Source organism: Peromyscus maniculatus, chromosome 6 (genome assembly GCF_049852395.1).
Source record: "Peromyscus maniculatus bairdii isolate BWxNUB_F1_BW_parent chromosome 6, HU_Pman_BW_mat_3.1, whole genome shotgun sequence".
In the NCBI taxonomy this organism is placed as follows: Eukaryota; Metazoa; Chordata; class Mammalia; order Rodentia; family Cricetidae; genus Peromyscus; species Peromyscus maniculatus.
In genome coordinates this window covers 12,467,999-12,492,750 of record NC_134857.1, presented here as the reverse complement: position 1 = coordinate 12,492,750, position 24,752 = coordinate 12,467,999, and the positions used below count along the sequence as shown (strand labels likewise).

At 41.8% G+C, this 24,752-nt stretch overlaps 1 protein-coding gene across 5 annotated transcripts in view; it reads left to right on the top strand.

Annotated features, from left to right (window-relative positions):
* Positions 1–24,752, top strand: part of Pld1 (phospholipase D1) — a 211,329-nt gene that overhangs the window by 112,772 nt on the left and 73,805 nt on the right. For all 5 annotated transcript variants that reach the window (XM_076573953.1, XM_076573954.1, XM_076573952.1 and 2 more), the window contains 2 exons: positions 3,214–3,295; positions 19,476–19,586. In XM_076573953.1, the coding sequence (XP_076430068.1) occupies positions 3,214–3,295; positions 19,476–19,586 (193 nt within the window). The remainder of the gene's footprint in view (positions 1–3,213; positions 3,296–19,475; positions 19,587–24,752) is intronic.

Below are 24,752 nucleotides of genomic sequence, written 5' to 3'. Positions count from 1 at the left end.
CTGGGAATGAGCCAGGAGACCATAAACAGCTCCATGGGACTGCTTTCCTGAGCTCTTCTCTCTCCACTGTCACACAGCTGTTTTCTAATTCCTCACAGCTTCCCTTGTTAGTACACTCTCTGGAAATGGGAGTTTTGGCTCACCCAGCCCTAACATGTGATCCTGAAACAGTGCCAATGTAGGGAGCCCTTGGGGACTTAGGTCACCCTCTTGGGATCAGTTCTGCTCTAACAGGAATCTTCTGTGCCTGTGGGCTCTCTGCTGCTGCCCCGGCCTCTGCAGGCAACCCTGTTCTTTCTTGTCAAGCTGGAACCAGAGTTCTCTGTGCTAATCCCATTTCCAGAACAAATGGCCAGTAAACTTAGCACTGATTACACAAGCTTCAAATTCCTTTTCTGCCCTTCACTGCGCCTTTCAATTAATGAGTATTGCATGGTTCATTTCATTTTTTTAGTAGTGTTTTGTACTGATCTGCATCGAGCTCTTTATAAAAGCACATGTGTGTGCTTGTGTATGCGTGTGTATGGTGTGTATGGTGTGTATGCATGTGTATGGTGTGTATGGTGTGTATGTGTGTGTATGTGTGTGTATGGTGTGTATGGTGTGTATGGTGTGTATGCGTGTGTATGGTGTGTATGTGTGTGTATGGTGTGTATGGTGTGTATGCGTGTGTATGGTGTGTGTGCTTGTGTATGTGTGTGTATGTGTGTGTATGGTGTGTATGCGTGTGTATGGTGTGTATGGTGTGTATGCGTGTGTATGGTGTGTATGGTGTGTATGGTGTGTATGCGTGTGTATGGTGTGTATGGTGTGTATGTGTGTGTATGTGTGTGTATGGTGTGTATGGTGTGTATGGTGTGTATGGTGTGTATGCGTGTGCCACAGCACCCAGGTGGAGGACGGAGGAGAATTGCAGAGTCAGTTCTCTTCCAGCACACAGGTCCTTGGGATCGAACTCAGGTTGTCAGGCTTAGCAGCAAGCAGTGAGCCGTCTCACCAGCCCCTGGGGGGCGGGGCGGGAGTCCTATATGTACAATTTGATAAATTCCTTAGTAAGCACTTCAATTTTTAAAAAAATATTTATTTTTATTTTTTGTACATTGGTATTTTGCCTGCATGTGTGTCTGTGTAAGGGTGTCAGATTCCCTAGAACCGGAGTTACAAACAGGTGTGAGCTGCCTTGTGGGTACTGGGAATTGAACCCGGGTCCTCTGGAACATCAGCCAGTGCTCTGAACCACTGAGCCATCTCTCCAGCCTGTACTCCAGTTTTTTAGGGTCATTGTAAAAGGCAGATTTTTGTACATTGGCTTTATATCTTGTGACAGTGCTAAATTCACTTATTAGTGATGGCAAACTTTTTGTAAATTCTGTGGGGTTTTTCTCCTTACATGACATGACCTGTGAATGAAAATTATTTAACCTCTGCATTTCAAATTAGTGTGCTTTATATTTTGTACTCTTGTCTTAATGCATTGGGTAGAGTCACCATAAGATGCTGAGTGGTCGTGGAAGCATTGCTACCTGCCACTCAACATTAAGAGAATTCAGACTCTTACAGGGACATGACATGGGGGCACATATTTAACACGTGCTCTTTATTGAGGAAGTTCATTTTTTATTAAAAATCATTATGTGTATATGTGTACGTGTGTATGGAGGGGGGTGTCCACATAGACTGGAGAAGGGCATCGAGACGGAGCAACAGGCAACCGTGGGTCCTCCAGCGTGGGTGCTGGGATCTGAACTGGGTACTTTTCAGCAGCAGGGGGTGCTTGCCCTGAGCTGTGAGACATCCCTCCAGCCCTGAGCGAGCTTTCTATTTGTACTTTGTTAAGAGTTTTGATTGTGAATGGATATTGAATTTTCTTTATTTCTGCATGTTTTGTTCTGGTTTTAATTTTTCTTCCTTTTTTTCCAGCTAATGTGAATTACACTAGTTTTCAAATTTTAAAAATAGCTTTCTTTTAATTTTTAGGCAGAAAACTTTTTTTTTATTCTTTTATAGACTTTGAAGGTTTTATTTTCTAATGTATATTTTCTCTTGAGAATTATTTTTTTTTTTTCGAGACAGGATTTCTCTGTAGCTTTGGTGCCTGTCCTGGAACTCACTCTGTAGACCAGGCTGGCCTCCAAATCACAGAGATCTGCCTGGCTCTGCCTCCCGAGTGCTGGGACTAAAGGCATGTGCTCTTGAGAATTTTATACATGTGCACAAAGCATTTTTACTATATCCCCCTCCAATTCATCTTAGCCCCTCATTGTATCTCAACTTCATGGCCTCTGTTTTTAATCCACTGAGTCTAATTAGTGTCTATCTGTCTCTGTGTGTGTAGAGATGTGGGGCTCCCCTCAACTTCATGGCCTCTGTTTTTAATCCACTGAGTCTAATTAGTGTCTATCTGTCTCTGTGTGTGTAGAGATGTGGGGCTCCCCACTGGAGCTTGGCTAATGCCAGGGACCACACCCCTACAGAAACTGGACTCTCCCCAGCAGCCAGCAGCTGCTCCTCATCTGGGGGTGAGCTTTGTGACCCCTACCTCTACTGGAACTTTGACTGGCTTGATATTGTGCCTGTGACCACAGCTGCCGTGAGCTCCCGCTGCAGCCGGCCTGTCTGTCCGGGGCACTTCACAGCAGTCACGGCTATTTCTGCCCACTGAAGCTGTTTCTGTTTGTGGTGGTTGAAACAGGGCATGCACGAGATTTCCTCCAACCCTATCTCTTACCCATCCTGCTGCTTTCACTCATGTGAGGACCTCTTGGAGGCCTGTGTTCCAGTACAGAAGGCTGTGGGATTAATCCTCCACTTCATCCCGCTCCACCAGGCCTCCCATTTGGGGGGAGACCCCATTACAGAGGAGTTACATCAGATGGAGACTGGGCTTAAGTTGCCTTTAGACCCCAGCAAAGGGGTTGTGGAGAGTGTGACTCTGGAGGTATCCTTAGATACCTTGTGGCTGGACTATAAGGGAGACGAGCACAGGGGTAACTTTCACCTTCACAGAATTTAACCCACCTCCCAAATGTTGAGATTAGGGGTGTGGGTTTTGAATTGGTTTGATTGGACAGAGTTTCCTCTCTGAAGCTGTTCATGGCCTTGGGGCAGAGATCTGCTGCAGCAGACTTGGTGGCATGTGGCTAAGGCTGGTCTCCGTGGCACAGAGAACATCATCTTGGTTTCAATCCCTTTCCTTTTGGTTTGTGACTTCAGGTTAAGTCCGGAAATCTTCCTGAAGCGCCCAGTGGTGGAAGGCAACCGCTGGAGGCTGGACTACATCCTCAAACGGAAAGCAGTGAGTATTTCCACAGTGTTCACACGAATGTTTTTACAGTCCTCATGTAAGCGTGAGGCTAGCTCATAGCTGGAGTGCTTGCTTAGCCTGTGTGAGGCACTGGCTGGGTTTTATTCCAAGGAGCACAGAAAACCAGTTGTAGTGACACACACTTTTAATGACAACACTTAGGAGGCAGAAGAAGGATTAGGAGTTCAAGGCCAGCCTTGGCAGTATGGCAACATCAAGGTCAGCCTTTTCAAACTCTGTCTCAAAATATATTTTTTTCAAATATGCCTGTAACTTTTTACTTTAGAGCTGTGGTTCTCAGCCTTCCAAATGCTGTAACCCTTTAATACAATTCCTGATGTTGTGGTGATCCCAACGATGAAATTATTTCCATTGCTACTTCATAACTATACTTTTGCTAGTGTTATGAATCATAATGTAAATATCTGATATGCAGGGTATGTGATATGTGACCCCTGTGAAAGGGTTGTTCAACACACAGGTGGAGAACCACTGCTTTAGAGCTTACAAACCAACACACTCACACAACACATGCACACACAAAATACATACATGCACATGTGCACACACATGGGGGGGACTTCCTTTTTTCCAGTTCATTTTGGAGAAAAGGATGTGGTTGGGAGTCAGGTGTGGTCATGTGCACCTGTAACCCTCGAACTGTGAGGCAGATACAGGGACACTGCTGGCTGTTGTTGCCTGCCTGGCTCTGGGTTCAATGAGAGATCCTGTTCCAGAGGAATAAGATGGAGAATGACAGAAACGAGACATTGATGTCGTTCCCTGGCCTCCACACACATGCACTTTGGCATATGCACTAAACAAGACCTCCTCCCAGAACACCCATTACCCCCCCCCCAACACACACACACACACACACACACACACACACACACACACACACACACACACACACTCACCTATCAGGGAAGATGTTAAGGACTGTGGGTTTTGGGTCTAGGCGGAGGACAGTGAAGCTAGCCCATAGATTCTAGGTGAACACTGAGTATGTTCTTTTTGTTATGAAAAACGAACAGTTGAAGCAGTGTAGCTACATTTATATTGTTAATGAACTCTGTTTATGTGACTAAATTAGAGTAAACCTGATTTATCACTAATCTTCTAATTAGGAAATGCTAACCCTTTTGCTCTGGCTTGAATCTGTCTTCCTTTTTTTTCTCTTGTGAAGCCTGTTCTCACAGATGTTTGGAGTCTGAGTTACTGAGAACAGCATTTCTACTCCTGGAGTCCCCACACCTCCTTCCTCCTCTCCCCTGTCTCTCTAGCTCTCCACCCACCCTCTTCTCATCCCTTCTTTCACTGTCCTTCCCTTACCTTCCAGAGAGTTTCCACAGGCATCAGTACACAGACCTCAGTGCTGATCCTGAGGAAATATGACATTTCCTTCTATCTGTCCAGCATGGCTTTGATGGATAGTGTAATCTATTCCATTCACAAAACGGGAAACTCTGAGGCTGAGAAATTTAATTCACATATTCCTTAAATAGCTCAGTGTATCTGTGATGAGCTATGTAGGATGCAAATCACCAGGAAGCCTATGATGGCAGATGTCTTGCCAGCCCACCCCAGCTAGCTCTTACTGAAGACTCATGTCCTAGGCTGAGACCTAGCCTTACCAACCAATTTCCTATCTGGTCAAGAATCTCGAATACTCCCCGCCCCCCCCCCCACACCACACACACACCATTTTTTTCTCTGTGAAGCAGCCCCTTTCCTAATTCTCCTTAAGATTCCATGTCAGCAAACTTTTCTAGGCTTGGCCAGCAACCTTCACTCACACTGGGAGACCCTCCCCCATAGTGGTTGTCTGGACATTAAATTTCTTTAGTTTTAGTCAGCATGAGCTTGTTGAATGCCTCCCCATATTTAGGAGCGTGACTGATCATAAGGGCGTGTATGATAAACTGTGATTCTTAAGCTGGGGAGGCGTAAAGATCTACACACATGTGCAGCTCCCCTGTGATCCACACGTGTGCAGCCCCCCTGTCCTATAGAGAGACAGACTTAGCAGACACCCCGGTCTTCTGGCTCTTAAGATCTTTCCGGCCCTCCTTCCATGATCTTCCCTGAGCCTTAGATGTGGGTTTCATTGCAGATGTCGCTCTGGTACTGGACAAGCACACTCAGCTGTTCTCTGTATCATAGCCTGTTATGGCTTTCTGTAATAGCCTCCATCTGCTACAAAAGAAGCATCTTTGATGAGGGGCAAGAGTAACACTTATCTGTGCATATCAGGATGATTTGTTTAGAATGCAGCTAGACATTGTGCTGGTTTAGGAAAGTGGCATTAGTATGTTCTTTGACATCCTCACTAACCATGGGTAGTTAGATCTACAGGCCATTAATGATTGCTGAAAAAAGCAGAATCATTTTTCCCTAGAGAAGAGCCAAATGGTCATTCAGTACCAAATGGTCAACCCTAGACACACATACAGATAAGTGACACTCAATGGACTCAACAGCTTCTGTGTGTGTGTGTGTGTGTGTGTGTGTGTGTGTGTGTGTGTATAACAATAACAAGGAAAAACAATAGAGATCATATATGACATTAGAAGGAGGGTTTGGAGGCCGAGGAGGGGAATAGTGTGATGGGGGCAGAGTGTGATAATATGGAATTGAAGATGATCAGAGTACATCACACTAGTGTGAAATGTCAGAATGAAAACGCTTTAGTTTGTGCATTTAATAAATGCTCATAAAATGAAAATGAAAAGGAAATCCATAAGCATATCAAAAGAGAAAATAGCCACATTCAGGGGGTGGAGAGAGAACACTAGGCAGGCCCCTCAGGAGCATCTCCCAGCTGAGGGCTTTGGGCAAACTTAGGGTGGGCAAACTCCACAGGTGCAGCAAACACTGAGAAAACAGGGGTGCTCTGTTAGAGCAAGGTGGCAGGGTTGGCCGGGCTCCCCCTGGGGCATGGCTGCAGCTGGGTGTGGGGCTGAGAGCCACGCCGTGGAGTGGACTTCCTGATGAAGTTAGGATGTTTACAGGTGGGTCAATAAAGTGGGATTGGGATGTGGTAGAGTGTTGTTAGCTGTTTTTTGTTATCTACAATGGCTGCCACTTAAGCAATGGCTTTGGCCACAAGGGCCACAGCCTGAGGGGATTTTGTTTGCTCAGGCACCAACTCTTTCAAAGATACTAAGGGAACTTATCTAAATTTAAAGAACACACGATTCAACAATTTAGGTGGAATTTTGCTTGTTCGGAGAGACTGAATAACTGGTAGCTAACCTTCTCCCTTTGCTGGCATCTTTTAAAAAAAAGCCCAGCATCCTTCTCTCAGCCTCCACTTAAAAAACCCTTCCTACATGTGGCTCCTCCTTACCATGTCCTGTCAGTTACTTGCTGACTCAGTCTCCTGCTCAAAGGTTTATTTTATTTAATCAAAGACATCTTTGAATTGTTAATAAGAGCAGTAGGAAAAAAAATGTAACACACTTTCAAAATCGTATTCCCTGACATTTCCCCCCTTTTTTTTCTAAATGAAAATGAAAGGTTTCAACTTTAACATAGTAAGACTGTTTACAATAAGGACAATTATCAAGTAAAGATTACATTCACAATGTAATGAATTCCAGTTCATTTGTGTCTGAAACATTTAAAGAAAATACTCCATAATCTAGTCTATCTTTGTGAATCCAAAATTTTATACCTAATTTACTTTCTATCATATCTAAGGAAAACTACAACTATAACTATCTAGCCTTCAACTCCATCAAAGACCCCAGAAGGGGATAGTATTATTTGAGTAAACAAAAAGTGCACGGCAAACAACTTCCAAACACTCTAGCAATGACAGAGACATCTGACTGCCTGGACAGTCACCCAAAGTTCCTTGGCAACATTGGGGCATCCCTCTTCAGCCTACAGGCCCAGAATATCTGTCAGACTTTTCAGTGAAGAAGGAAATTTGAAGACTGTGCCACCTATGTTGGCAAAGTTTGTCAGGCACTTTCCTCTGTGTCCTGCAGAATGTCTGGCAGTTTCTTCTGTGAAGCAGGAACCCTGAAGGACCATCCCACCTTGTTTTGGCAGAGTTCAGTGGTCACTTTCCTGTGGGTCAGGTATGTTCAGTTTATACAACATACTGTCAAGCAGTCCAGGCAAGAGCAGCTTCTTGCTGAAATGGCTAGCCTTGCCACATTGAAAGCAAACTCCATAAGGACTTTCTCTGATGCCCATCATATCTGAAGTAAATTGGTGCTGCCAGGATCAGATGTGTCTCATTGTCTAAGTTAGCAAAAACATTTTAAATGCCATATTCTGTAGGTCTTTGATGATCATCTTTCTAAAATATATCTCTATATGATCTGGAAAGCATACCTAACATATCTATAATTTTGATTGTTATAAATGACTAACCACTAATTTATATTTTCTGATTATCCTATATAATTTATAATAATGGCTTTTAAAAACTAGAACTTCACCCTACATTTCCAAATGAACTGCATGGGCACAATACTTCAAACAAAAACAGAAACACATATACAACATGATGTAACAAAAATAATCATAAATTTTTATCAATATACAAAAATCCCCCAAACAAGAGCAGAAACACACATACACTGTGTTGCAACAAAAATTACCTTAAATTTGTGTCCTTACAAACACAAAACATTTTAGATCAATAGTTGTCCCTTAATTTATAGTAGATTCAATAATCTACCCTATTATTTAAAGTAGACTAAATAATCTACCCTTCTATCTTATCATTCCTATATCCCCCTCTTCTTTTTCTTTTTCCAAAGAGATCCCTTAATGTAATATCATTTGTATAATTTCCACCCTTGCCAATACAAGTAATAATTAATAAACAACCCCCCAAAATGAAGGCAATCACCCATGAAACACCAAATGACCAAATACCATTCTCCCCACCTCTTAGGGATGTGGGTATTATGCCCCCAAAATTACTTCCTGTTGTCTGGGGGTGATAATACCCTGAAAAAAACTGAAATATTGGCCAATCCTGAGAAAACCAACTGCAACATTTATTGTCCAGCCTCTGTGTAATAGGAAAGTGCAAAGCTTATCTGAAATCTTGGCTAAAGTATCCTATGAGGCTGGACCCTCTCAGCAAGCAACTTTAGAGTTGTCTTGGCAGTCTGATGCTGATCTTTGGGTTGTTCTTCTCCCTTGAATGGCAATACCACAATCCCTATAGAATCATCATTGTGGGGCCCCATCTTCTATTAGAGAAGTCAAAGGTCACTGTTACGAATGGTTATGGTTCACTGCTGACAACTTAAACATTTTAAATGTCATATACAGAATAGTCATAATTTATAGCTAATATTTACATCTATGGAAATTTTTAAATACTTAAAGCCAAAGGATTATGAAATTATTGACAATAGAAAAGTCCCTAAATTTTGGTTTTCTTTTGTCCCACATCAGGTTGCTCTTCTGACATGAGACAGACATTTTGGATTTTCCTTTAAGAAACATGCTTGGGTTTAGAGAAGGACAGAGCCATGCTCCAACCCTAAAGCCTGCTTTAAATTTTAATTAAATTGGGACTATAAAAAGACCATTTGCCTTTTATAGATGTAAAGGACAACAAAAACAAGTATTTAGGAAGACTTAGGAAATTTCATCCTGTTGGAAATATACCATACCATTTGGCCAGTTTAACTCTTAGCTATCCCTTCATCAGGATGGCTTTCCTGTTCAAATCTCTTCTTTATCGATCTTGATGGTATCCATAGCTTCTCTTCTCCTGTGGAAACAAAAGCAGAACCTTTCCCCTAACATAAAATATAGCCTGGTTTCCATTCTGAGTTTAATACATCTTTAAAATATATAGGTTGATTTAATTCATCATTTTTTTCTTTATCTAATGTCTCTTTGTAGCTGTTGTTCCTTTTTCATTACCATTTAAGAAATTTAGAGTTAATAAAACATTGTGTAATCTACTCTGGGAGGTCTTTGTTATTCCCTTCTGTTTATTAATCATTTTTTTAAAGTTTGATTAGACCCTTCTATAACTGCTTGTTCTGTGGGGTTGTGTGCTATACCTGTAATATGATATATGTTATAATATTCTAAAAAGTTTCATTTCACTAGACAGATATGCTGGAGCATTGTCAGTTGTAATTTGTACAGGTATACCCATAATGGCCACTGCTTCTAATAGATGTGTAATTATAGAATCAGCCTTTTCAGAACTCAAAACTGTTGCTCATTGAAGTCCTGAACATGTATCTGTGGTGTGGTGTACATATTTTAATTTTCTAAATTCTGCAAAATAAAATACATCCATTTGCCAAATTTCATTTCTCTAAGTACCCTTTGGGTTACTTTCTGCAGGTAGAGTTTAGTTACATAAGGAACAAGTAGGATATTTTCTTGTAATTTCCTTGGCTTGTTGCCAAATGATGGAAAATTCCTTTTATAAACCCTTGCTATTGACATGATTTTTTTTAAAAATTAAACTCTGAGGCCTCCAGCACATTTCCTATTAATAACTGATCAATTTCATCATTATCTTGTGCTAAAGGACCTAACAGACCCATATGGGATCTGGTATGTGTTATATATGAGATGATTCCTATTCCTGACTATTTCCTGTAATTGTATAAATAACAAAGTTAATTCTGACTTATCAGGAGTAAGTTCAGCAGTTTCAATTTGTAAGGCAACTCTTTGTGCATACTGAGTCAGTAATTATATTAAAAGGTTCTGAAGAGTCTAATAATATTATGAGAATAGCATTTAATTCTGATTTCTAAACTGAATCATAAGAGCTTTGAGCCACTTTACTTATTTTTTTCTGATGCATAACCTGCCTTTTCTGATTTATTTGCATCAGTATAAAATGTAGGGGCTCCAGAAATTGGGGTACCTTTTACTATATGAGGTAAAAATCCAATTAGTTTTTTTTTAATATAAACTGAAATTGCTTGCTTTTCGGATAATTGTTACTTACCTCTCCAAAAATATTACTGCAACCCTTTGCAGTCTTCATTTTCTTCCCCATAAAGAAGCAATTTCAGCATTAGAAAAAGGCACTACAGTTTCTGTTGGGTCCATTCCTGCCAACTGTCGAAGTCTTAATTTTCTTTTTAGAATCAACTCAGAGACCTTTTCCACATATGTTAATTTTTACCCTGTTTGTATGGTAAAAATATCCACTCTAAGATAGTATTTTCCCTCTACATTAAAATCCCTGTTGGGGAATGCTTAGAGGGTAAAATAATTAGAATGCAATCGAGCTCCAGGTCCAAACAATCCACATGTACATCCTATAATTTCTTTTCCAACAAAGAAAATTCTCTCTCAGCCAGTTGATAATTTTCTTGGACTATTTCAGTCCTTGTCACCTTTTAAAGTTTGAAACAAATTACTCAGTTCTTAATTTGTTACTCCAAGAGTGGGCCATCGATAGGAAATGTCTTCCAGCAATTTTTGAAAGTCATTAAGAGTCTGCAATTGATTTCTCCTGATTTGTATCTTTTGGGGTTGAATTTTTGTAAACCTATTTTATATCCTAAATAATTAATAGAATCTCCTCTTTGTATTTTTTCAGAAGCAATTTGTAATCCCCTGTAAGGCAAAATTTTCCTTATGTCTTCAAACATTTTCTCTAAAGTATCTACACTTGAATCAGCTAGTAAAATATCATCCATATAATGAGTGGTAAATTATAGATTGAGAAAATTGTACATGAATTATTCCCAGTGGCTATCTAACAAAATATTGGCACAGAGTGGGGCTGTTTAACATCCTTGTGGGAGAACCTTCCTTTGATATTTCTTAATGGACTGATAATTATTTTAAGTAGGCACCATGAAGGCAAATTTTCTCTATCTTTTGCTTACTAAGGTATAGTGAAGAAAGTCTTTTAAATCAATAACTATAATAGGCCAGGAGAGAGATCCTGCAAGCCTGGCCCTCTACCTCTTGTTGCCCGTTACCTGGCATGCATTTGTCTTTTTCCCTCAAGGTCCCTGGCCTTTTACATCACTGGAATGGCTTCTCATAGCTTTCGACCCACAAACCCTGCTGCGGTCTCTAGTGAATGAACATTACAGCTTGATGATAGTGTTGTGTTTTCAGATTAGATGCTTTCTGTAGCTTGTAATCTTAAATTGTGGGTAATGATATGTTTTAATTTCCTGAGAAACAGTGATACTATGAAGGGTTAATGGCTCCATGGCACATTTAGTGGAGTGTTCTCCTTCATCTCACTGCACTGAATTTGTACTTTGCTCATAAAACTTTTAACATTTGGACCATTCCAATCTGATATGTCATGTGCACATGAACATTGCTTCTCATACATAATTTAGCTTCTGAAAGCCACATGCTAAATTAAAAAAGAACAGGGTGTGACATAATATTTATTTATCTATCTATCTATCTATCTATCTATCTATCTATCTATCTATCTATCTATCTATCTATTTAGGCGGGGTTTCTCTGTGTAACAGTCCTAGCTGTCCTGGAACTTGCTTTATAAACCAGGCCAGTCTTGAACTCATAGAGATCTACCTTCCTATGCCTCCCAAGGGCTGGGATTAAAGAGGTGCACCACCACTGCCAGCTATTTTTGTATTAGTGTGTCACAGAGATCCATAAGGTTGATTAAAATTAAACATTTCTCTTCTTTGTAAAGTTAATTTTTTAATATTTTTAAGAAGAATCTATAAATCTGTCTGCCTTATAACTGATATGTAGGTCAACATCTCTTATAATAGGGTATTTTGTTTTTCTGGTGACAACTAAGTTGATAATACCATCTATCCTAGGCCTTCTGATATCTGATGTTGTCATTAGTGCCAGCCAATCTTGACAGCACATTGTTGATGGCTCAGGTACCCTTGCCTCTGGTTACCACAGCTCTGCTGTTAGGACACTAGGAACTGAGAACGTAAGTTGCCTAAGTTATGGTAACCAGAGCTCTGCACCACAGTTGTGTATGTTTCAATCTTAGAAATATGAGATTGACACCAAAGGAATTTTCCAGAGCAGTAAGCTGGCAACAGTCACAGGGTTTGCATTTCACACTGAATTTGTCATCCACTTGAATTTTTTTTCCTCACAAGACTGCAGCTGTAGTCAGTTGTCAGAGGGAAAGATGTCCGCACTAGAGAAGGGAGAGAGTGATACCCTTCTACCCAGAAAACCGGTGGGATCCTCAGTAGGAGGCTGGGATGGCTTACAGGGGAAGAAAAGGAGCATCTTTAACCTCCAGGACCATATTTAAACAAAACTGGATAAAAAAATACATAGGTATTTGTGCTATGGTAGCCCAGTGTTTCTTATCTTTAAATAGTGAGGATATGATTTCTGCTTTTAAAATTTTTTCTTAAATTCTATTTTAAATTTATTTGTGTGTGTACACACATGTGTGGACGTCAGAGGACAACGTGAGGGAGTTGTAAGATTCAAATTCTTGGAGGCTAGTGCCTTTATCTGAGGAGCCATCTCACAGCCCCATGCCCCCCTCCCCACTTTTTTGAGATGGAATCTCATATAGCCCAGGCTAGCATGTAAGCCCTGATCCTCCTGCCTTCCCTTCTCAAGTGCTGGGATTACAAATGAACACCACCACACAGGGACTTTAACATTCATCATTTGGTTCTCCTTCTCCTACTACTGCACCCGAAGGGAAGTTCTTGGCAAACAATGAATTCTTCCTCTGGGAGGGTTGTACAAGATAATGACAGGCGGCAGACAGACTTGGCTGTGCTTTGGAAATGCTTGGACCATGCTACTCTGAATAAAGAGAAGAAGCTGGCCATGAAATGGGGTCCTTTTGATTGCCACTGTATTTTTTTATTGTTTTCTTGTGTGTTCTGTGTGTCCAAAGCCCCTGAAGTTCCCCTGTGTTGGTCCTGTTGTGCCACAGTATCTAACGACAGGCTCCTTAGGAGGAGGACTGAATGTGTGTCTGCAGTTCTTCAATTCACTCTAGAACTTTGTTGCCTCAAGTTCAGCAAAGATAAGAAATGGGTTATTTCACAAAGGTCCCTCCAGAGAGCTTTCTTAATTATTAATGGTGCCCTTCTTCTTCTCTGAGAAAAAGCAGTTTCCTAAAGGGTCTTACTGTGTAGTCCTGGCTGGGCTGCAACTTGTCATGTAGACCAGGCTGGTCTCAAACTCACATAGATCCACTTTCATCTGCCCTGCAAGTGCTGGGATCAAAATCCCGCCCACTGTGCCTGGTCTGAAGTTGATTTTTATGTAGGATGAGAGGCCAGGATGTAGCCGAAAGTTTTCCTTGTCCTGTCCAGCTCCTGCAGCCCTACAGTCTGCAGTCGCTCAGACCCAAGTAAACACACACACACACACACACACACACACACACACACACACACACACACACACACGCACACACAGGCTTATATTAATTAAAACTGCTCAGCCATTAGCTCAGGCTTACTACTGACTAGCTCTTACATTTAAACTCAGCCCATTTCTATTAATCTATATGTCTCCATGTGTTCTGTAGCTTTACCTGTGTGTCATTACATGCTGCTCCCTAGACGGTGGACTAGCATCTCCTGACTCAGTCTTCCTTTTCCCAGAATTCTCCTTGTCTGTTTATCTCACCTATACTTCCTACATGGCTACTGGCCAGCCAGCATTTTATTAATCAACCAATCAGAGCAACACATTCACAGTATACAGAGCAATATCCACAGTACTTCCCCCTTTCTTTTTTTTCAAAAAGGAAGGTTTGAACTCCAACATAGCAAAAGTACAGATAAAAAAATATCAAGCAGGAATTACAGTTACAATATCCAGTCTATTTATATTTGGCAAATTCAAAGAAAATATTCTATTTATCCTATATTTGTGAGTCTAAAGTCTCATATCCAATTTATCTTTTATCATAACCAAGGAAAATTATAACTATCTAGTCTTCAACTACATCAAAGAGCCCAGAAGGATACAATATTACCTAAGTAAACAGGAAGAGCATTGCAAGCAACTTCCAAAAATCCAGAATGACAGAGACAGCTGCATGCCTGGACAGTCGTCCAAAGTTCCTCTGCAACACTGGGGCATCCATCTTCAGCCCATAGGCCTAGAGTCTCCAAGTCACTTTTCTGAATGTCCTGTAGAATGTCTGGCAGTTTCCTCTGTGAAGCAGGAACCTGAAGGACCATTTTGTCAAGCAAAGTTCAGTGGTCACCTTCCTATGGATCCTGTATGTCCAGTTGATGCAACATTTTGTCAAGCAGTCCAGGCAAGAACAGTTTTTTGCCCAAATGGCTATTTTTGCCAAGAAGAAGATAAACTCCATATGGAGTATCTTCAATGCCCATCTTTCTTTCTGAAGTAAATCAGCACTGCCAGAAGCAGATGTGTCTCACTGTCCAGAAAGTCTAAGTTTTTAAAACATTTTAAATGACATATTCTGTAGGTCTTTGAAGTGTTTGAAGATTACCTTTCTAATTGAAAAATATCTATGTGTACCTAGAAAATATAACATGACTATAAGTTTGACTATCATAGAAGACTAATTATTAATATGTATTTCTTAATTATCCACTACAATTTCAAATGAGCTGCATAAACATAATACCTTAAACACAAGTAGAAATATACATATGTATAACAAAATTAACTTTAAATTTGTATCAATAAACTAAAATCTATACCAATGTAAAACATTTTAAACAAGTTGTTGCTCTTTAAAAGTAGATTCAATAGTCTACCCTTTCATCCTATCATATCTATATCCTATATTTCTATATCACCAGGATCTAGTTTCATTCTTCTACATCTTGAACCCAGTTCTCCCAGGACCATTTGTTGAAGAGGATGTCTTTTTGCCAATCCTTTTTTTGTGGATGTTTTTTAATGTTTTGCCACAAAGCAGATGGCTGTACTGTGTGACTAACTCTGGGCCTCTCTCCTATTCCACTGAGCTGTGTGTCAGTGTTTTGTGCCAGTCCCCTGTGGCTTTCCTTCCTCTTGCTCTGTGGTGTAACTTGGAATCAGACATGGTGATGCCTCAGGCATTGGTTTTTTGTTCAGCATTGTTTGGTGATTGAGGCCTTTTACACTTCTGTGAATTTTATGAATTTTAGAATTTTTCCTTTTTTCTGTGAAGAATGTCATTGGAATTTTTGTAGTGATTGTTGTTGAACCCATAGGTGGCCTTTGGGGACACAGCCATTTTCACAAAATAAACTTTGCCAATCCTGAAACATAGATCTTTCCCCTTTCTTCTCATATCCTACCATCTTATATATCCCAGGCTGACAGTGAACTCACTATACAGCCAAGGATGACCTTGAACTTCTAATCCTCCTGCTTCATGCACCACCACACCTGATTTATGCAGTGTTGGGGAATGAACCCAGGGTTTCCAGAATGCTAGGCAAGCACACTTCCAACTGAGCTACACCACTAGCTTGTTGTCTTTAGTGAATTTCCTTAGAGTTTTAAATGATCACTGTAGAGGACTTTCATTATTTGGTTAGGTTAATTCTGAGGTAATTTTTTTCTTTTAAGCTTTTTTGTTTGTTTGTTTTTTGAGACAGGATTTCTCTTTGTAACAGTTCTGGCTGTCCTGGACTCACTCCTTAGACTGGGCTGACCTCAAACTCACAAAGATCCACCTGCCTCTGCCTCCCGGGTGCTGGGATTAAAGACGTGTGCCACCACCACCCGGCTTCTTTTATGAATAGCACTGTTTTACTGATCATTATCTCTGCACAGTTGCTGTTGGCATATAGGAAGGCTACTTCAAAGAATTACTTTTAAATTACAAACTTGGCCTCCGTCTTCTGTAGATTTGGCTTTTGGTTTACCAAAATAGCTTCCTTGGTTTTATAAGCCTGCATTGTTACAACAAAGCCAATGGCCTTATCACAAAGGAACGCTTGCCTTTGCCATTTATGGAGTTTATGGTTATGCTATGATATGGTGCACACTTTGCCATTTATAGAGTTTATGGCTGGGTTGTGATCTGGAGTGCATTTTGTCAACTATGGAGTTCATGGCTGCCCTGTGATATGCTATGCAAAAGGGAAGAAATCACTGCTTTATTATTATGTAGTCTTACAGGTAGAAGCACAAGTATATAGGACAAGCCCCATCAAAAATAATATTTATATAATCACTTCCTTATTAGTCATTGGTATTTAAGATAAAAGGGGGCAGAATTCAAGTGAGAAAAGACATGGTATGGAAGAAACTACCAGGTGTAATATTTGGAAGGTGTTGGTGCAGTCCATGAGAGTTAGCATCTTTATCTCAAAAATCTACCAGTTAACCTGCTGAGTGGGAAACTGCAGGTTTTAGACCAAGTACCCAATTTGCAAATACTGTGCTTCATGAATATTAATATTTTAAGCTCAAGAGGCAGAATTTGGAGGTGCAGTGGCTAAGAATGTTAGCTATAAAACCATGAGGGCCTGAGTTCAGATCCATGACCACAGGGAACAAGCTAGGAAGGGTTTAGTGTGGACCTTTTACCCCAGTGCTGTAGAGCAAGAGACGGGGGCCTGCTGGGGGTATAAAGCAGGCTGCCTCAGGGAATGGGGAAGACAGTGATAGAGGGGACACACAAAGCCTTTCCGTGTTGTTCACACACAGGCAAGTGCATGTGTGCCACACAGCACCACACCTATGGGCTCCAGTGCATGGGAATGCATGTGTGCCACACAGCACCACATCCATGGCTCCTGTGCATTGGAATGCATGTGTGCCACACAGCACCACATCCATGGGCTCCTGTGCATGGGAATGCATGTGTGCCACACAGCACCACACCCATGGGCTCCTGTGCATGGGAATGCATGTGTGCCACACATCACCACACCTATGGGCTCCTGTGCATGGGAATGCATGTGAGCCACACATCACCACATCCATGGGCTCCTGTGCATGGGAATGCATGTGTGCCACACATCACCACACCTATGGGCTCCTGTGCATGGGAATGCATGTGTGCCACACAGCACCACATCCGTGGGCTCCTGTGCATGGGAATGCATGTGTGCCACACGTCACCACACCCATGGGCTCTTGTGCATGGGAGTGCATGTATGCTGCACATCTCCACACTCATAGACTCCTGTGCATGGGAATGCATGTGTGCTGCACATACACCACACGCACCCATACTCACAAAAGAATTAGAGAAACACTCTCTAAAAGCAAAAGCAGAATTTTATCCACTTGAAATAAATGAACCTCAGGGAATGAGGTCAGGTTTATGCATATATTACCTAGGTTGAAATTTTGGGTTATAAACTTTGAATTTTACTTTTCCCCCCAGAGACTTCCTTTTAGCACTGGCCATAGTTCAGTGATAAATTTTAACATATTTAAATAGAAAAATATAGCCAAATGCTAGAAGGGGAATAAATAATCTCATTTTCCCTGCCTCAATTAGTGTTTTATTACAGAGCACTGACTGACCCAGGTCATCAAAATCAACCTGTTCCCTTCTTGCCTACATTTTTATGTCCTTATTTCTTTATTCAAACTATATATTTCTGATTATCTTTTTAAATGTGTTCACTTTTAGTTTTTAATTATGTTTGTTGGGTAAACATGTATAGATATGCATGGTGCCTCAAAGGCCAGAGAAAGGCATGAGATCCCCTGGAGCTAAGCTCTCAGCTGCCTGATATCACACTCTCACCCTCAGCAAGAGCGCTACAGGCTTGTAAGTGCTGAGCCATCTCTCCAGCACACCATTCTTTAAAATATACATGTATTAGTGTGTGTGTGTGCCATATGTGTGTGTGTCTGTGCGCACGCGCACGTGCGCGCGTGAGTGTGCACGTATGCTGTAGTGTATGTGTAGAGGTTCTCTCCTACCACAGGGGTTCTAGGGATCAAACTCAGGTCATCAGCCTTGGCAGCAGTCACCTTTATCTACTGAGCCAGCTTGTCAGCCCCGCACTTTCACATTTGATTGCACTAGTAATTGAATAGTTATAGTGAGCGATAAATACGTTCTGAAGGCCAGGCGTTAACTGGAGAAATGGAATTATGTATGTGTATGCACATGCATGTCCAAGCAAGTGTATGAAGCATGTGTGTCACACAGATTAATTTTGACTATTTTTTCCAGAACAACAGTGCATGTTCTAATACATTGAATAAACACCTGGTTGTAAAGCTAGCGACCTTCCAAAACCGTCAACTCATCTCAGGCATAACTAGCCAGTGAAGCGATGTGGTCTTATAAGGAATTCACACACTATTTAGTGTTGGCAGAATAACACTGGAAACTGTGTATTTATTCCCATTTTCTGTTGCCTAAAAGCATGGACTCTTCCTGTCATTTGAAGTTGTATTGTGAACACATGGCTCTTGCTGGTCAGATGGAACAACTCGGTAGGAGTTCCCCGGGCACTTGCTGATTTACTGTGACATGAAATGGCCCCAACAGCCCTGTCTGTTTTTCTTCTGACCCACAGTCCAGGGGCAGACCTGTGTTAATTTGTGTGTCCACATCACAGCTGCTGCTACAGTGAAGTCCTTTTGCTAGTAACACGGACATTAAGAATCTAGTTGTGAGTTAAGAGCTAGCACATTCATTTTTGAAGGTTCAAAAGTGTCTCCTTCATTTAAACCTTTTTTTTTTTTTTTTTTTTTTTTTTTTTTGTGGGCAAGAAAAATTCTACACAGTCTCTGCCCTGAGACATTTAGGACACATTTGGCACTAGCTGCTGCCTCAAAGGCTTGGGTCACAGTTCTCCTGAATGACAAGCACTTAGGGGTGTCTAGAAAGGCACTCAGGCTGCTGGGCACCTTCAGGTGCTGAGGTGTTGGTCTCTGCATCCTGGATTTACAAGCAGTCCAGCACCAACACTCTTGGATTGGACCTATGGGAACGAGGGTGGTTTTCTTTTGAGATAAGATCGTATGTAGCCTAGGCTGGCCTTGAACTCCGGTTCCTCCCGACTCCACCTCCCCAGTGCCGGAATGACCAGTATTTGACACCACACCTACGTTTCTGTATTTCCTGTTTGTGTCTTGACATGATACATGCCCTTGCTTGCACTGTCCGTTCACTGACTATTTTCGCACCAGTTTATAGAACGAGGGAGCTCCGACACCGGGAAGGGGGGAGGGAGGGAGGGAGGAGCTCTGACACCGAGAAGGGGGGAGGGGAGGGACTCCTGGCCCTCCAGGCACTCATTCCTCTTTCCTTTGACAGCAACAAGGCGTTCGGATTTTCATAATGCTCTACAAAGAGGTGGAGCTAGCCCTCGGAATCAACAGCGAATACAGCAAGAGGACTTTGATGCGTCTGCACCCCAACATAAAGGTACCGGGTACCAGTGCTCACTGTGCCACAGGAGCCTTCTCCATATAGATTCCCTTAGTCTTCATTTTTGAATGCACAGCACCCAACCCTCAGAAATGCAGTGTTACACTGTGTTGTTTTGCTTTTCTTAGCACACAAAAGGATGAGTATCTCATACCTTGTTTCTGTTACCTCCCTCCCCATTTCCTTTGCGCAGCCTCCTTCCTGCTCCCCCTCCCTTCGTCCTCATAGCACCCTTTATTTTGCTTTTATGTCACATGTATTTCCACACCCTCTTTCCCTCTCCCTGTTCCCTTCAGACTTCTCTTCCCCTCTCATAATCCCGTTTCAGTTTCTTGACCCTACCCCCCCATAGATGTGCACATTTATGAATGTTTAAATCTAGGATCCACACATGAGAGAAAACATTTGGTATTTGTCTTTCTAGGTCTGAGCTACTTTACTTAATATAATAGTTTCCTTTTCCATCATTTTTCTGAAAATGTCATTATTTCATTTGTTACTACTAAGTAAAATTCTGTCATGCATGCCCCGCCTTCAGGGCTTCAACGGGTTCTCAACCACCTTATGGAGGGAATGTAGGGACAGGAGATACAAAGGAAAGACACCAAGTCTAGATTCTGATCAAGGTGCAACTTTATTTCTCTTCCAGAAAGGTTTATATAGTTTCTGCAGGGTGGGGGGAGCAAGAAGCTGTCATCTGCATAAGGTGGGGCAAGCTAACAGGATGTTTGTATAGGATGTTTACAGGGTGAGAGGGTCAAGGGCTCTGACTCAATGTCCTGTTGCTAGGCAACCTGACTGTAAGATGATCTAGTTCCCTGTCTTATTGGGGGGTCTATATTTTTCCACTAACTAGAGATTCTGTCCTTGTCCCTGACACATGCATACATACCACCTAGTCTTTATTTATCTATTGATGGGCATCTGGATTGGTTCCATTTGCTTGCCTTTGTGAATAGAACAGCAATGCACATGGGTGTACAAGAGTCTGTGCGGTGTGGCTTAGTTCTGTGTATGCCCAGGAGCACAGCAAGCCCCATGGCAGCCTTCATTTTAGTCTCTTCCCTCTCTTCCTTCCTTCCTTCCTTCCTTCCTTCCTTCCTTCCTTCCTTCCTTCCTTCCTTCCTTCCTTCCTTCCTTCTTGTTTTTTTGAAATATGTTCTCACTATGTGGTCTAATTGGCCTGGAGCTCTCTGTAGACTGGGCTAGCCTCTGACTCACAGAGGTTCTCCTGCCTGTCTGCCTCTCCAGTTCTGGAATTAAAGGCATGCACCACCTCTCTAGGCTTAGTTTTCTAGAGAGACCTCCACACTGATTTCCACGGTGGCTGTACCAGTTTACCCCACCAGCAGTGACTGAAGCTCATCTCTCCCCACATGCTCTCCAGCATTTGTTGTTTGTTTTCTCAGCTCTTCCACCCAGCCAAGATGGAATCTTCAAATGGTTTTGTGTTTCTTTGATGACTAATGATGCTGAATGCTTTAAAAAATATTTTTTTTTTCTGGGCCGGGCAGTGGTGGCACACGCCTTTAATCCCAGCACTCGGGAGGCAGAGGCAGGTGGATCTCTGTGAGTTCGAGGCCAGCCTGGGCTACCAAGTGAGTCCCAGGAAAGGCGCAAAGCTACGCAGAGAAACCCTGTCTCGAAAAATCAAAAAAAAAAAATTTTTTTTCTGAGACCTGTCTGTTCAGCTGAAATATTTCCTTATACTCCCTCTGTTGATGGGAGTGAGTAGAGCTTACATTTCTCAACCTAACCCTCATAACTGAAAATGAAAGTTGAACAAAGAACTTGCTTCCTGCACTGTTTTATCGAGTTCTGTCTGCTCTCCACACTGCCAAACCACTTGGACGTAAAGTCACCACCCAGTTCTCTGATTGCTGATAGCAATAGAGACTTCTTCTAGGATTTGAAATTCTGTAGATTTTTAGATCAACAGTATCTAGTGTGAAATATTTGGAAAAGCTCCTTGAAATCTCATTAGACCTAAAATCGATTGAGAAATATTATTCAGCCATTAAGTCACAAGACTTACTTTCTAGCAGGCTTCAAATATGTAACAATTATGTGTCTCACTTGGTTAAAAACCAGCCAAGAGGATAAGAGGATAAGTCACCTTGCAGCGTCTCAACACTCATTTACCAGGTGTGATTTCATGACACTAGCAATTGAAAAGAATACAACATTGCAGATTCTCAGAAAATAGATCTACCTCAAGACCTAGTGTAGTTGGAAGTTTTCCTGTGTCCCGCCCAGTCCTGCAGCTGCTCAGACCCAAGTAAACACACAGAGGCTTATATTATTTTTAATCTATATGGCCCAAAGGCTCAGGCTCCTTACTAGCTAGCTCTTACATCTTAAATTAACCCATTTCTATAAATCTGTACCTCACCACGTGGCTTATGGCTTACCGGTACTTTACATCTTGCTTCTCCTGGAAGCATCTGCTTCACTCTCCTTTCTCCTCCCACTGTCTCTCCTGGATGTTCCCACCTGGCTCCATCCTGCCCTGTCATAGGCCAATGCAGCTTTATGTATCAACCAATCAGAGCAATACATATTCACAGAGTACAGAAAAATATCCCACAGCAACCCAGTTATCCCACTCCTGGGCATGTACCCGATTCATCCTATCACAAGGACACATGCTCACCTATGTTCATAGCAGCTTTATTCAGTATAGCCAGAAACTTAAAACAACCTAGATGCCCCTTAACTGAAGAATGGATACAATATGGCACATTTACACAATGGAGTATTACTAAGCTGTTAAAAAAACAGTGACATCATAAAATTGGTTAGCAAATGGATAGAAATAGAAAAAAATCATCCTGAGTGAGGTAACCACTCAGGATGACAAACCCAGAAAGACAAACATGGTATGTACAGACTTATATATAAGTGGATACTAGCTGTAAAATAAAGGATAATCATCCTATAATCCACAGATCCACACACACTAAGTAACAAGGAGGGTAGATGTGGGGGTATGCATGGACCTCCCTGGGAAGGGAGATAGAATAGATTTCGTGGGTGGAGTGGGGGTGTGTAGGGATGGGAAAAAGGAGGAGTCAGGTGTGGAAGAGATGAAGGGAGCGAGTACTGGGAGAGGCAATTGAAATGGGAAGGCATTTTTAGGGATGAGGTGTTGTTACTTTCTTGTTGGACTATCTTTGGATATATAGTCAAATAATGACACAAAGACTTCTTATTAATTATGAAAGCCTTAGCTTAGGCTTTTTCTCAGCTAGCTCTTATGACTTAATCCATATTTTTTAATCTAAATTCTGCCACGGGGCTCGTTACCTCATCTCCATACTGCACCTCCTGCTCCCTCTGTGTCTCACTGGTGAACCCACCTTTCTTCTTCCCAGAGTTCTCCATCTGATGGGAAGTCCTGCCTTTTCTCTCCTGCCTAGCTATTGGCCATTTAGCTTTTTTATTGCACCAATCAAATGGCGCCTTGGGCAGAGACACATCTTTACAGTGTAAACAAACATTCTGAAACAGTGAGGTGGAAACTCCCTGCAATCCACTAGGGTGACTAACCCTTGTGAAAAAAATGGAGGTGGGGGAGAAAGAAAAAAATAAGAAAAAAAATACAACAAATGACACCATCAAGGACATGAAGAAGCAAACCACAGAAGAGGAGAAAATATTTACAAATCATAGATCTGAGAAGCAGTGTGTTTCTAGCCTATACAGAGTCCTTGTACAATTCAACCATTAGAAGACAATTTAAAATGAGCCAAGGCTCCGAAGAGACACTTCCTAAGATCCCAGTGGCCAAACCACACAAGAAAACATTACTAAGCATCAGGAAAGTGCCAATCAAAACTCCGGTGAGATGCTGCTTCACACCCACTAGGCCAGCTATAATCAGCGATCAGGTAATAGCTAGTATTGCTGAGACGATATGGGGTGTACATGTTGATGGAGTGAATAATAGTACAGCTGCTTTGGAAAACTATCTGCTAGCTCCTCAAAAGTTAGGGATACAGTTACCGTATGATCTAGCCATTGGGCCTCTAGGTCTGCACCCAAGAGAAGTGAGACCAAGATCTATGTACAGACAGACTCGACTCACATAGACATGTGCTAGCCATAGTGCTCCAGTGCTCGTGACAGCTAACAGACATGGACAACTGGAATGCTAGGCAGATAATAAGCAGAGGAACAGAACTCCGCTCTTTGTTGTTCAGCCATAGACATGAATGGACTACTGAAAGAAAGATCCCCAAGAGGGAGGAGCTCCTAGAACATTACAGGAAGGAAGCTGTCAGATGCGGCATAGCGGCTCACCCCTGTGATCTCAGTGCTTGGGAGGCTGAAGCAGAAGAAGAATTGCCAGAAGCACAAGACCAGTCTAGGCTATGCCCTAAATTCTAGATCAGCCAGGGCTGCTTAGCGAGACCCTCTCAGAAAGGGGGGTGTTGTGGGGGGAAAGAAGAGAGAGAGATATGCACTGCATGTCTTGTGGAAGTAGGGGGCTTATCTGTGGTCAGGAAGATGGTCAGCAAGAAAAGGGAAAGAGAATGAACGAGAATAATGTATGACATTTACGTAGAACAACTTCATCAGGAAACCTATCACTCTGTATGCTAACTTAAAAAATAAAATTAATCCAGGTAGTAATGGTACACGCCTTTAATCCCAGCATTCGGGAAGCAGAGGCAGGTGGATCTCTGAGTTCAAGGCCAGCCTGGTTGACAGAGTGAGTTCTAGGACAGCCAGAGCTACACAGAGAAACCCTGTCTCAAAAAAACCTAAATAGATAAAAAAAAAAAAAAAATTAAGTTTTTAAAGGAAGAATTCAGGCTGACATGGTGGCTCACTTCTTTAATCCCACCACTCAAGGAGGCAGAGGCAGGAGGATCTCTGTGTGTTTGGGATAGCCTGATCTATATGATGAGCTCTAGATAGCCAGGCCTATATAGTGAGCGTCTGCTGGAGAAGGAGAAGACATCAAATTTGTCCTTAGAGTCAAAGGAAAATAAAAGAACATATCAAAGCTCATAGGACTTGGCAACAACAGTGTAAAGGGGAGATGCTTAGCGCTCTGAGTTCTTCATCAGAAAAGAGATAAGGTCCCCAAATGTCATTTAACGTACAACTAAGGATCCAGACAAAGGAGAACAAAGGAACCCTAAAGGCAGCAGGAGG